General features: G+C 37.4%; 1 protein-coding gene across 1 annotated transcript in view; it reads left to right on the top strand.

Moving 5' to 3' along the window:
- LOC144785116 (retinol dehydrogenase 7-like) overlaps positions 1 to 15,134 on the top strand; it is a 59,682-nt gene that overhangs the window by 19,650 nt on the left and 24,898 nt on the right. Inside the window, exon 3 of the mRNA XM_078664209.1 lies at positions 6,682 to 6,845. Coding sequence (XP_078520335.1) covers positions 6,682 to 6,845 — 164 coding nt within the window. The remainder of the gene's footprint in view (positions 1 to 6,681; positions 6,846 to 15,134) is intronic.

Here is a 15,134-nt window from a genome sequence, read left to right as displayed (position 1 = left end):
TTTTTGAAGAGACATGCAAGATTTTTTGTTGTTCCATAAAAATTTGGGAAAAATTGAATACATTCTTTTAAAATTAAGGCAGGGAATATTTAAAGGAAATTTAGAAAGATAGAAAAGCATTATAGGTAGTAGTATCATCTTTATCATATCCTAACGTCCCCACCAAGATAAGAATAGAAAATTCCATCTAGATGTAAGAGATGTTAGGGTTGTGAAAACCCCTTTCAGATTCAGATAAACTGTCTCTTTTAAAGAAACATTAAACCATAAACCAAGGTATTTGATTTTATCGTGATAGCAAAGAAAATGAGAAGAAGCTAAATCAGCATGAAAGCATAGTTTATTTAAAGGGAGAATTTCACATTTGTCCGCATTGAGTTTATATCCTGAAAGAGAAGCAAAGTTTGTAACTTCATTCAAAAATACTGGTAGAGACATTTGTGGATGTGAAATGAAGTAAAGAATATTATCTGCATATAATAAAGTTTAGCTGTCTTCCCCGTATTAAAAACCCTTAATGCCTGCGTTCATACAAATTGTTAGCAAAAAGGGCTCTAGGGAAAAAATAAATAATAGGGACGAGAGAGGGCATCCTTGATGAACACAGCAATAAAGTGAAAAGGACAGAGAAGTAAGACATTTGACAATGATGGAGGCCTTGGGAGAAGAATATAGAAAGGAGATAAGATTAATCAATTTAGGACTAAAGTCAAACCAAGAGAGTACAAAAAAATAAAAGGCCAACTAACTCAGTCAAACACCTTTTGGCATCCAGAAAAATAGCTGCTAAAGAATATTTATATGATTTGGACTTCATAAAAACATTAAAAAATAATCTAGTGTTAACGGAAATACGTCAACCTTCAATAAAGCCAGACTGTTACCTTCCTATTAATTTAAGCAGTAAAAAGTGAAGACTTGGAAAATGGGTCTGTAATTTTTACCTAGTGTTGGATCTTTGTTTCGTGAAAGAAACCTCCAGCAGAGTTAGAGGATATAAAGTGAGCAGAATGCTGATATAATTTAGAAATTAGAGGTTTGGAGAAACACAGATACAATTCTGTAGTGAATCCATCAGGTCCTTGGGCTTTTCCCTTTTTGATAGACTGATAGCAATGAGAATGGCAGCAATAAGAATGTCTTCATCTAGTGAGGAAAAATATATATCAGGATCTGGGGGTAGTTAGATAGATGATAAACATCGAAAAATAGCTTTCTGATTAACATGATATTCTGGAGTATATAAATTCAGGCAGAAGTTAGTAAGTTCAGATAGTATATCTTCATTTTTATGAACCGTGCGGTTAGTGGTGGACAAATTGGAGTCTACTTTAGTCCAATCTTTTTTAATTTTGAGACAATTAGCAAGACGTTTCTCAGCTTTATTTTATCCTCCAAAATACTTGGTGCCGGATTTTTGGGAGATATGAAGTAGCATTCTCTGTGGAAATATTATTAAAGGCAAATTTAGTTTGACTCCATTCCTCCAGACAGGTTTTAGATTTAGAAAGGTAATAAGTGTGTTCTAATTGTTCAATATGATTCAGAATTTGAATTACCTTCTTGGAAGAAGATTTCTTCTTGTGGGCTACAAAAGAAAAGATTACATCTCTTGAGTCAGCTTTAAAGGTATCCCAGATAGTCTGAGGGGAATATCCAGTATCTCATTATCAATAAAAAAATATTTTGTAAATCTCTCAAAGTTTTGTGTAAAATTAGGATCCTTGAGAAGAGAATTGTTAAATCTCCATCGTTTAGTGCCAGGAGTAACGGGATAAGATCTAAATCTAGTGTGAAAAGGGCATAATCAGAAATTAATATTGAACCAATTTCTGAGTGCATAATATGTTGTGCAAGAGACTTTGAGACAAATAGATAGGCAATTCTTGATTATGAGAAATGGGCAGGGGACATAAAGTGTATTCTTGTAGGGATAGGTTACAGGGTATCAAAGCATTGATTAGAGTGATATCTTGTTTACAGTAGATGTAAATTGTGAATCCATGGGTGATTGGATACATTTGGAATTTGAGTGACGATCAGTGAAGGAGACCATAACCAAGTTGCAATCCCCATCAAAAATTAAATAGTTGGCATTTAAAGACATCAATTTAGATGAAACATCAGGCCAGAAATATCTATCTAAATGTGTGAAGGCATAGACATTGAAAATGGTTACAGGTATTTGATTTATAGTCATGGATGCAATAACCCATCTGTCCATGGAATCTAAGTCCTTGGAGATAACTTGAATATCTAAGGATTTATTTCATATTAGAACATTGGAACGTTGGAAGCTCCATTGAAAACAATAGAGTGCTCCGGGCTTATAATGGCTGGTATAAGCCCAGAGCTCCAATATTCCGATGTTTCTTTGTTCACAGCTCTGGCTGTGAACAAAAGCTTCACGGAGCCTGAGGGAATTTCAATCCCCTCTCGCTCCCTGAAGGCTTTGTTTTATTTGTTAGAACATTCTGCCCTCTAGTGGCAGAATGTTCTAATAGCCTTATAGCCCGTCGTAGCAGGGCTATACCGGCTTTTAAAGTCCCTCTTCTTTGTTAAAGTTCGTCGCCTTCGGCTCGGGCCATTAACGCTGCAGCAAGCCTATAAGGCTATAATATTCTATGAAACAATACTTAAGGCCATTTAGGAAATATCAAGAATCTTGTAACATTTGATATATAACGATAACTGTGAAAAAGCAATGAGATATAGATAAATAATTCAAAAAGTTCAAAAAGTAAGCAATGAAACAACAGCATAAAAGGATAATATAAGAAAAGCTTAATGTGATCATGAGAAGAGAAAGAATGAAGAATAGAAAAAGAAGAATTAGGAAGAAAAGAAAGTAGACTGCAAACATACAAACATTTGAGGATTTTAGGGCCATGCAAATGTGGGTTACACAACCAAACTGACCGGCTGGCAAAGGAGGGAAGACCAAACCACACAAAACAACATTCGTGTAATTTTGAAGAGATATGGAACATACCTAAAAGAAGGAATACAAGTAACAACACATAAGAACATATATGATGCGAGAAACATTGAGCATAATAGATAAATGCCATTTAAAAGTTTGATTGCAAGGAAGGTATTAGAATATTTCAAATTCCATAAAATCAGGTAACAGTAGATTTGGGAGAATCGCCTCTCCCCTGCAGCTAGCAATTCATTTTTGTAGAAGGGAGGGGTGTTTATGAGTGATAGTTTTGCTATTGTATGTAACTTTGAATAAATAAGGGTGGAATAAAACAAATTTGACATGGAGAGCTGGTCTGATATTGAGAAATTTCTTCTGTCTGTCGGTTATAGATTTGGTAAAGTCCTGTGCCAAAAAACGGTTGGATCTAGACAATGAAATACGACCTTTGGCTCTTTTGATAACTTTGAGTAGTTCCAAATATTATAAAAAATAAATGATTACTCCCCTAGGTTTCTGTGTAGTTGAGGCAGAGTGAGGAGAATGCCCAAGTCTGTGTTCCCTTTGTATATTCAAAAGAGGGGAGGTAGGCAGGTCTAAGACTTTGAGAACAAAGGATTGCAGGAAAGATATGGACCCGAAGACCTCCACTCCTTCAGCCAAACAATGAATGCATATATTAATTTTCCTGTTTCGATTTCCTATGTCTTATGCATGCGTTTTAAGGACTAGACTTAAGATTGCAACATCTTTTCAATGAGCACAGTATCCTAGTGTACCTTAACCCTTCATTCCATCTGATTAACTCTCCCTCCACGTAAGTCCATTGTTCATGCAGTGTTTGAAGTTGCATGTTAATTTCCTCCATGTAAGGTTTGAGCGCCCAGATTTCCTCAAGCAGAAGCTCTATTGAGATTATAATAGGGTATTGTTTGGGCGAGGGAGTGTCCTTTTGAACTCTTTTATGAGTTGAGATATTAGAAGTTGTACGCAGGTTAGAGGACATTTTGGTCATAGAGGTGGAGTGAGAGCCCGTCAAGCTAGAGGACTATGAGGAAGATTCTTGATACGCACTTCCAATGTCTTCCATATCCTCCAGAACAGAGAAAGGATTAAGAGTAGTAACTTTGGTGCTATTCTTGGTAGTCGGGTGTTTACTGGTGCTGAGATGAAGGTTCCTGGTCCTACACTTATGTCGTTCAAATAGTCAGTTAACGAAAGGGGCACAGTAGCAAATAAAAGGTGGCCGGCAGATATAGTGAAAAAATATTGTCAGAATCTCTGCCAAAATCGAGAAGTATTATTGAAGACACCAGAAGAATTATAGGGGAATTATTACTGCAGTTGCCCCATTGTATTTATATGAAAAGCAGCGGTATTCTGAGGCAGCAGAAAATGAGCATGGTGTTATGAGGCATAAAAGGAAAAACAAAATGGCAGACACAACTTTCTCGTCAGCACGGCCACCGAATTCTGTTAAAATTAGGCTTTAACGACGCAGAGTGAACCTGCCGCGATGTGAGGTTCCCCAGCAAGCCAGTAAAGGAATGTGTTCCATCAAGAATGCTACCCGTCTCCCTACCGCGGCCATCACTGAACTCACGGAACGGCAACCCTCCTATATCAGCAGCAAGTTATGCCCCATGTCTGTGGCTAGGTTAATGCAACTGATCTACAGAGGGCGGAGAATATTTATTAAAACTCTTTTGGCTGTTCATGTCAGTAGCTGACATGAACAGATTGGATTCCAGATTGAAATGCGGGAATGTACTGTATCTGGGCACTGATAAAGTCTTGATTTATTGCTTGTAGATCATCCAGACCGTGGCCGCCCGACTTCTTTTTCGGCTGCCGAGATATGCTTCCATCTCTCCCTTGCTCCACAAATTACATTGGCTGAATGTTGATAAACGGATTAAATTCAAGGCCTTATGTTACATGTTTTGTGCTAGACACTGTCTTGCCCCTTCTTATATCCAAGATCTGGTGTCTCCGGATGTCCCTTCCCGATCTCTGAGATCAGCTAACCTTGCACTGTACATCAAGCCTAGGTTTCGTAGAGCTCATATTAAGGGACTCAACTTCTCCTTTTTTGGGTTAAAAACTTTGGAATTCTCTTCTGGTAGCTCTTAGGAACTGTAACTCATTGCTTACCTTCTGTAAGAACCTAAAAACCAGGTTCTTCACCTGCACTGACTGAGCCCTTTTGTCAAATGGTTATGTTGCTGTGTCTCTTGCTTGATTTAGCATCTCTGCTTACTGTCTGCCTCTAGCGCTGGGAGATCCTTTTGGGTAGCTGCACGCTCTATAAGCTTCTTAAATAAATGAATAATAAATAGGCCTAGATTCAGCAAGAGATATCCAATTGCTGGAGTACATCAAGAAGGTTTGCAGAGAGATGGGTGTGAGCAAGCGTTTTGATGACCCAATCCCCTCCATTCAATTAGCAGTCATACTTTTAAAGCTCTTTTTACCCAATATAAAAGTAATACAAAAATTACCTGTGAGGACAAAAAGTCGGCTGTCCTCAGCCACACTGGACTGTTAACCGGCTGTTGCATTCACTGTTTCTCAACTTGATAACAAACCAGCAGCATAGGTTTCTCTTACCACAATGTACTGTTAACATTTTTCATTTTCTTGTTTCTTTTCCTTTGAAACAAACTGGTCAGTATCTTTACCCCCTCTTCCTTTGTGATCATGTCTCCAAATTTAGGCACCTTACATGTAGTATTTTTTTGTAGGTAGTATGCTATTCATGTGAAGTGTTTCATTTTACCTTTGATAAAAGGTTTGAACTTTTTACAATGTTTTCTAGCTCTTAGATATTTACAATTACTCCAAACTGAGATGATCTGTGTTTCTATTGCCAGATTCATGGGAAAGTTAGAATGATGAGAAATGTTGAACCTTGGGCATATTTGAATGTTTGTAAACTGTGTTCTACCTTGTTTTTTGTGCTTTTTGATTAACTGGATTATTGTATTTTTATCCACTTTTGTATGTATATTTGCTAATTGATATCTTTTTACACTGATGAATAATTGATTTGATGTATCATTGTGTATTCTCTGTCATATGAAAGCATCACACAAGGTTTCTACGAACAGTACCAATTTGTGATCCACAGTAAAGCAGACTCTGGCAAAGTTACCAGCATTGCATGGATCAGCCACTCCCTGCTGCACAGTTTTGTAACACCTAAAAACAAACTTGACAGTGTCTTAAGTTAATGAAAGTACTACACCTTCCCTTCTTTTACATCAGTTTCTCACTAGAGTTATTTGTATAATCTGTATAACACTTCTATAGAGCAGTGAAATTAGAGCCCTGCAATCTAGACTAGAGTTTCTTAAATATGTAGAGTGACATCCTTCTAGGTTAGTCTATCATGGGACTTGTTGGTGGGGCCAGGTCAGTCAATAAATGTATTATACATCGTGCAAATTAACTTCAAATTTTTGTACATTTGAATAGTGGGATCTCTCCATTAGCAGACTGGTTATCATAAAAACTAGGGTCACATCAATTAAAAAGTTTACATACATGTTCCAAGGCACTTTGATGATCTGTGCCAGAGTCTCCAGACCCCACAGGATGGTTGACACATGCTAAAATATAATTTTGAACAGCTTTTTAAATAATTAAAAGAATGTTTGATGGCCCCTGGAGGTAAAGCATCCTCAATGTTACATTTCCAGCTGTGCCATTCCTTGGGAGAAATGTGGTTGACGCTGATACTAATTGTGTTGATGCAGGCGTGAACTGTCTTCTTTTGGAGTGAAAGTGTCCATCATCGAACCTGGGGCCTTCAAAACTGAAATTTTAAATGTAGAGGTCTTCAAAAAGGGGCTAGAAAATATTTGGAGCGGTCTTCCATCTGAGGTGAAGGAGAGCTACGGCGAGGGCTGCTACCAGAAGCGTGAGTTCTTGACTCTTTCATGCAACTTGTTCTGCCAGCATTAGTTCTTTTAGGTTTCCTGGGAGCAGACCAGTGTTTGCTAGACTAGTGTGAGCAATTACTTGTGATGATGTATCTAATATTATCTGCATCCAAACAGCAGTGCCAAGATTCTATTTCAGGTCCTTGTTCTATCATCTAGGGTCATACTGGCATATAGTACAATCAGGCAGTTACCCATTTGCTGGTATGAGAGGTAAGTCTGTTGGCTGTTTTTGTTTAGCAAATTGTGGGCCTGTCTTATTTCCAGGTGGGCCAGGTTTACAGTTTTTCCCTGATGTTACTTCAAACATTGTTTGCAACAAACACAAGAGCATGTAGTCTCCAATACTTTGCAGAGTACCTATTCAGTGTACCTTTACAAGTCCTAAACTGGCCTGATTTGCAATTGTCGGCCACTTTTATAGATATTTAAATCCCTAGGGGGAGCCAGTTTTATTTTGGACCCAGACCGATTTTTTTGTCCCCAGTCTGACACTGCTGTTATCCCGTCTTCTCTCTCAGCTCCCTGCTCTGTCAACCCATCTCTTTTTTTACCAGTGTCCTGCTATCACATCCCCTTGTTTCTCTAATTATGTCCCATTTCTTTGACTAATCCTGTATTCCGTTTTTAGGTTGCACTTCTGAAAGGGGGGACTTCATTTTACCAACACTTTAAAAAAAGTACCCGTAAGAAGTAGCTCAGAGAGGGAACACTAGGTCAGCCAATGCCTGCCATTGGTTTTCGTGAATTTGTCATAGTTTGCAATTGTTTGGCTGGATTGTCAATCAAGGCCATGGCATTTTGAGGATGGCTACATTGCCCCATTTGTTTTCCAATTGTTGATTGTGTTCAAGTAGTCCTTATGCAAGTCTTCAGAGGCAGCATAATGAAATTGGGCTATTAGTTCTACTGGATGTGAGTCCTGCATAAGTAAAAGGTGCACAATTGTCTCCTAACTAGAAATCCAGTGCAACATTGCAGCACTTGATTTTTCGGGGTAACAAAACAGAGCATTACAAGGCATACTCAGTGAAGGTGATGTGGGATAGTAATCTCCATCCGCTGGTACGCAATAACAACACTCAATAAATTAATGTCCAGTCAGTGTGTTTTCTTTGAAAACGAAAACGTACACTTATTACATAAACACGTGCTCACACACGCAGTGAAATTCTATGTATTAATTTATAAATATATATAGTAGTTAGATGAAAATATGTTTGGTAACACCTTTATATAATGTCATCCCTGGTGGGTGTTCACCCTAATCACAATACCCCCCCCACCTATAACAGATGCAACATCACAATATAAATATGACCTATTGGCTTTGTCAAGGGGGTCCGCATATCAGTATATAAGACAAGCATTTTGGCTTTGTCGAGGGGTCACCAAATCATAATATACGGCAAGCCTTTTGACTTTGCCAAGGGGTCACCATATTATAATGGCAATATTCGCAGGTTAAAAATCACTATCATATCAATGGAATCAATAACCACAATTCGATGCAATCATTATCATTATTAAAACCTTTTCTATATTTCTCAATAATCCTACTCAATAACATATGCTAAATAAAGCATTTCAAATCAAATTGACGTGTGTCAGCATCTTTACTGTACTCAGGCCACGTGTGCAGCCATAGGACCAACCACATGTGGTCCCTGCACTCCTGAGCTGCAGAATAATAGCTCCAGCTCCAGGAGTACTTAAAAGTCAATGAAACTTCACCTGGGGTCATGAATTTAATGACTAACGAGACTTTGAGTTGCTGTTTAAATAACATACCTGGCGCTCTGCTGCATTCCCTACGGCACCCCACAACACTTTGCCAGTATAATGGTGGCACCCCTGCCTTTTCTCAGGGCACCATGAAAAGAAAAAAATATGAAAATGGAGGCCTACAGAGCATTTTGCCATGCCCCCCTGCTGGGAAAATGAATAGGTAAGTAGCAGCTCTCCTGCCGTGTTCATGCTCCGTCATACAGTGTTTTATTTTTATGATTTGGGGGCCAGGTCCTCCCTGGGACACCCAGACACTGCATGGGAAGACTGGATGGGGGAGAGCCCCAAGGCTTCTGTGTCCTTAGCTGGCTCCCTTGCTCCTGGCCAATCCCTCTAGCCAGCGTAAAATCAACCACTCCTCTTTCCGTTCATGTGGAGCATGGGCTGGTTGTTGACTGTGGTAAGCCTGCTGTCTCCCCCAGACATGGGCACTGGGTGGCACACCTCATCGCTCCATTCTTGTCCCTAGGATGGGGTCCTGTGGCACATCAAATGTTGCACCTCCTCTGCAGTTCTTTTTGTGTCCGCTCCCCAGACAGATGGTGCATGGGGCCAGCACATAACATACAATGAAAAGAAATCAGTATTGTATAATTTACATGATGAATATCAATCAAATAATTGAATAAAATGTATTCCATAATTCGCAATTATTTCTAAATTCATTTCCCACACTATCCCCCTACAAGCCCAAAAACCCACTATGACACGATGAATTGCTATTAAAAATTGAATAAACACTTCTCAATCACTTAAAAGTAAAATAAATATTTAAAAAAATCAGTTACACAAACAATAGCAACACATAACATAAATATATCAATTGTAACACCTTCAAATAATTAAAAAAACAATATTTATTTTCACCACTATATTAGTGAAAGCGATATTAAAATCATCACTGTTATGTAAAACAATGGGGTATCATTACGATGCCTGTCGTGGGACCAGCACCGTAGCAGTAGAGGGGCCGCTCAACAGGGAGTCAGCGGGTCCCGCTGCCTTCATTACAATACGACCGCCTTCGAGGCGGTCGCAAAGTGTATATTTTCTATTGTGACTTGTGCGGTGGGCTGCAGGACAAGCCACAATATAAAATATACAGTTTTAAAGCATCCCTGCACCGTATGGCAGGCACCATGCTGTTCCTGCCACACGGTGCAGGGATGTTTAAGGGGCACCATAGGTGCACACCAGGCCCCATAGCGGAGGGCCAAGGGGGTGGGCCAGCTAGGGACCCCCAAAGTCCCTTTTTGCCTGCCTTTTCATGGTTGGCAAACCGCCATGAAAGGGCAGGCGGAAAGGGTAATTGTAATCCATACAGCGTTGCCTGAGAAGGCAACTGCCCTATTTTAGGGATTGTTGACGATGGTCTGACGGGTAGCATCTGACTGTCCCTCCCCCTGCTGTCTCCGACCGCATGCATTGTAATGCGTCGGTCGGACCGCAGCAGCAGATGACCGTCAAACCACATCTGATGAGCCATCGGATGCAGTCCGACAGCCATCAGAATGACCCCCTTAATCTTTTACCTCAAAAAACGATATTCTTGTCAACAATATTGGTGTGTCACAATATTTAATTTCCGATATTTCTTTCTCTCAATATTTTTGTTTGTTACATCATTTTTATTAGAGATAAAGAACACAGAAATACAAATATACTATTTCGTTCAGATGAAGATATGAGTATACAATTATACAGTAACAACATCTGAAAGTGAGTGAACTAAAGATATGAGAACAGAGATTGCATGAACTTGTACTGAAACATCTAATACATAGTACATAATAATTATAAGACTGAACTTAAAACTAAAATACTGTGTACCTGTGTAAATATGGGAAGGTATAGTTTTCAGAAGATTGTATTATAAAAAAAGAAAGAGGGGAAAGAGTATGAAAAAGAAAGGGATAGAAGAGAGGAAGATAGAGAGAAGAAAAGAAAAAGAGAAAGTAGTGATTATAAAAGAGGAGAAAGTTATGGAGAAGGTGAGTTTGAGGACATATAAGTAGTGAACAGTAGCAATAGTTGATCAGATTTAATCTGTAGATGAATTGAAGCATGCGATACCAAAGCAATTCTATGTGCATCACATATTAAATTCCACCAGAGTAAAAAAGATAACTTAGAATTCTCTTTCCAGCATGTTAATATAACCTTAGAAGCAACAGCAATACATACATCAAATAAAATTGATTTGGAGGTAATTTGGTCAAAGACAGGAGACAGAGTACATAAAAATACATTATGAATATTAAATTGAATTATAAAGGAAAAATTCAATAGACATTTTGACCAAACAGCTTTCCAAAAATCATGAACCTTACAACAATAGTAAAGTAAGTGTATGAGAAAGAGCCTTTAGCAGTGAGACATGACCAACAAGCTGGTGATACTGATTGGTTGAATTTATGCAAAAGGAGGGGAGTGATAACAACTCTATTATAAATAAAATATAGGGATTGTGTGATATTTGCAGCTTTGGATGTCTTGAAGAGTTTTTTGCCATAAGTTGTCCCAGTGAGAAATCCACAATGTTTGGTATAAATCGTGTTCCCATTCTAGCTCAATATTAGATTTATTCCGTGTGCAATTAACTATAGATAACATTTTATATATGAACGGTGCACTTGGAATAATATCGGGAGAAACTTGGTACAATGGTGTATCTGGTGTGAATGAAATTGGAACTGGCTGAGAAATTAAATTCTGTATACAACTCTGAAGTACTGAAACTAAAATGTTATTGTTGAATACATGAATCAGGTAGATTAAAGTTCTATTGCAATTGATGGAAAGGCAAAATCAAATTATTAACAATCATTTGATTGACATAAAAAAGGCCCTTTTCTTTCCAATGTTTGTAATAAAATGATTTGTGACGAAATCTGATGTATTTGTTATACCATAGTGAGGAAGCTAGGAAAGATTGATATTTGTCAAAATGCTTAAAGAAAAGTGTATGTAAAAGGTATTGAGAATATTTCAAAATTGGATACTTAAAACTGAAAGTACAATTGGTCATGAATACAACATCCTGTAATGAGAAATCATTTAACAATGAGCATTCAACAGTGACCCAAGATGGTTTGGGTAAATCTTGATAACCTTTGGACATAGCATAAAATTGACGAATCAAAAAAGCAGTATGATATAGTTTAAAGTCAGGAAACCGAACACCCCCCTCGGTTTTGGGGCGAATTAATTTGATAGGGCAATACGTGCATGCTTATTATGCCATAAAAACTTAGTACATATAGAATTAATCTGTGTAAAATAATATTTGGGAATTTTGAATGGTAACATTGACAATGTGAATAATACCTGGGGAACAATCCTCATTTTAATCGTATTTACTCTGCCCCACCAAGATAGAAATAGAGGAGACCAAGAGGTCAACAAATTGGTAATTTTAAGTTTTAGAGCAGTAAAGTTGTGGGATAATGTATCACGAATATTAGAGGAGAACCATGTTCCTAAATATAAAAATTTTTGAGGGCACCATGTAAACTTGGTGGAATCAAACATGTGTTGATAACATGAAGAATTTAAAGGTAAAATCTCAGTCTTGGAGAAATTTAGTTTATAGCCAGATACAGCAGAGAATAATGAGATTTCATGTAAAAAGGGGGGTAGGGAAGTAACAGGGTTGGACATATAAGTAAGAATATAATCTGCATAATCAGAAAGTTTAATTTGGTGGGATTTCAGTGTAAAACCAGTAATAAAGGGGTTATTTCTAAGTCGTTCAAGGAAGGGTTCCAAACATAACAAAAAAAGTAATGTGGACAGGGGGCACCCCTGACGTGTACCTCTTTGCATGCAAAAATATGGGGAAAAAGACCATTAACAAAAAAACATGTTTTTGGATCTGTATATACTAGTTTGACATATAAAATAAACTTTGGACCAAATCCAAACCATTGTGAAGTGTGAATCATGAATTCCCAATTTATTCGATCAAAAGCTTTTTCCGCATCTAAAGATAATGCGGCTAAGGGAGAGGGATATTTTCCACTAAGAGTGAGAATATTGGAAAACATTCTGGCATTATCAGAAGCTAAACCAGCCTGATCAGGGTTAATAAGGAAAGGAATAGTTTTCTGCAAGCGGGAAGCCAAAATCTTTGCAAAAATGTTACAATCAAAATTGATTAGTCATGTGGGATGAAAGTTTTTACAAAAGAATGGGTCTTTGTCTGGTTTAGGGATGACAATAATAAGGGCTTCTAAAAACGAGCCACAGGCCTTAGAATTGGATAGGAAGGAGTTAAGAAGTTCAAATAATTTAGGGGTGAAAATTGAAGAAAAGTCTAAAAATAATTCAACTGAAAAGCCATCAGGGCCAGGAGCCTTAGATTTTTTCAGGGATTTGAGAGCATCGGGTATTTCTTGAAGCGCGATATCCTCCTCCAGTGGTGAGAAGATATCTGGAAGAGCTTTAGGTTTAGGAATATCTTGGAAGAAAGATACAAAATCTTTTTCAGAGGGATTAGTAGTTTCTATGTATAAGAGATTATAATACAATTGAAACATATCAATGATATCGGAATCGGACGTAAAAAGTTTATTGTTTGTTTGAGTGGATAGGGCCAATATTTGTACGTTCTGATTTAATTTTTAAATAATTCGCTTTTCCTGCTTTGTTTTGGCCTCCGTGATATTTCAATTTAACCTTAAGAAGGATATTACAGGCGTCCACAGTGGCAATTTTTTTTAGGGTGGATTTAGCTTTAATTAACTCCTGTAGTGATAAGGAGGATTTGGATGAAAAATATTTATGTTCCAAAGTTTTGATTAGTGTTAGGGTTTCTTTATATTTAGCACTCATTAGCTTTTTTTCTTGGAGGAATAAGCAATAGTGAAGGCTCTAAACGATGCTTTGAATGCATTCCAATTATTGTGAATCGAGAAATCTAAAGAATTGTTAAATTCAAAACATTCTCTCATAAAAGAGGTCGCTTCTGAAATAAAAGTGTGATCTGAAAAAAGGTGATTGTTAAAACGCCAGTGACCTTGTTTGCATGTAGTGATGGATATATCAATAGAGGTAAAACAAGAGCATAGTCACAAATAAAAATAATATGTATAAATATGAATTTCGGGTGAGTGGAGATAGGGTAATAATGATTTGAAAATTAAAATATAATCAATACGAGACCTTGTATGGTGTACAGGAGAAAAAAAGTAAACTCTGAGGCATCTGGATAACATTTTTCCATTTATCAAATAAAGGACTAGATGAAATGGCAGATTGGAATGATCTGTGGGTTTTATCTGGTTTAAATTTAGATTTTGATTTTCTGTCTGAAAAAGGATCAACCAATTATTAAAATCGCCACCAACCACTACATTAGATTAGATATAGATAGTAGTTTCATTTTTATAGAATGCCAAAATTCCGTATCTGGTTTAACCGGACCATAAATATTGAAAAAAGTCATTTGCATTTTGTTGAGGATAGTGTCAACCAGCACCCAACGACCATTGGAATCACATTCTGATGATAATATTTGGGCATTAGTAGACCTATGAAACAATATAGCAACACCACCATGACGTTCAGAAGCAGGAGAACAAACAATTTGATTGACCCGTTGGCGTTTGTGCTTAAGAGATTCTACATCATTGCAATGGGTTTCCTGTAAAAAAGCAACTTGGGCGTTAAGTTTAGCTAAATGAGACAATACCTTTTGACGTTTGACAGGATGACTTAGACCACACATATTCCACAAGACCACATTAACCATGTTGTTGGATTAGGGGGAACATGAGGAAACAGGTACACCAAACGGCATAATCAACAAAAAGAAGAGAGAAAGAAAGACATTGTTTGATATGTGATGAAGAAAGGGCATTGTTAGAAATAATAAAATTACCATAAAACATAACTGAAAGTGAGAAAAAATGAAAAGAGTGGAAAGAAGAAAAGGAGAAGAGAAAGGAAAGAAATAGAAGGAAGAGATAAGTAAACAGATCAAGGAGTAACATCCAGATCTGTAAAGAGAAGGATGATCGAAAAAAGAGGAGCATAGAGACACAGAATGACACAGACCATAGTGATAGATACAAAGAAATAGAGAAAATGAGAACCTCATGAAGAAAAAAAAAAGGAGAACAAATAGTCAGAAAATCCAGATCTGAAAAGAGAAGGATGTTCAACAAGAGAGGAGCATAGTGACGTTAAAGGATAAGGACCACAGTAATAGATGAGAAAAAATAGAGGAAGCGAGAGCTTCACAAATAAGAGGAGAACAAATAATCAGATAATATTAAATAAGTAAACTTTTAGAATCGAATTGACAGTCCTGAAATTTAAGAAAAGTCAAGTATTAGTATCCATGCTACGAGGAGAAAGGATATGAAGAAAAAGTTTATCAGGATCATCAAAGGAATGTGACCGACCATCCTGTGTAATTTCACAAAGGCATGGATGCAGAATTCCATATTGGATGTTGAAATGTCTCATCTGAGGAT

The sequence above is a fragment of the Lissotriton helveticus genome, chromosome 10 (assembly GCF_964261635.1).
Source record: "Lissotriton helveticus chromosome 10, aLisHel1.1, whole genome shotgun sequence".
NCBI classification, from domain to species: Eukaryota; Metazoa; Chordata; class Amphibia; order Caudata; family Salamandridae; genus Lissotriton; species Lissotriton helveticus.
The sequence above is the reverse complement of the archived record's forward strand: the minus strand, read 5'-3'. Positions and strand labels throughout refer to the sequence as shown.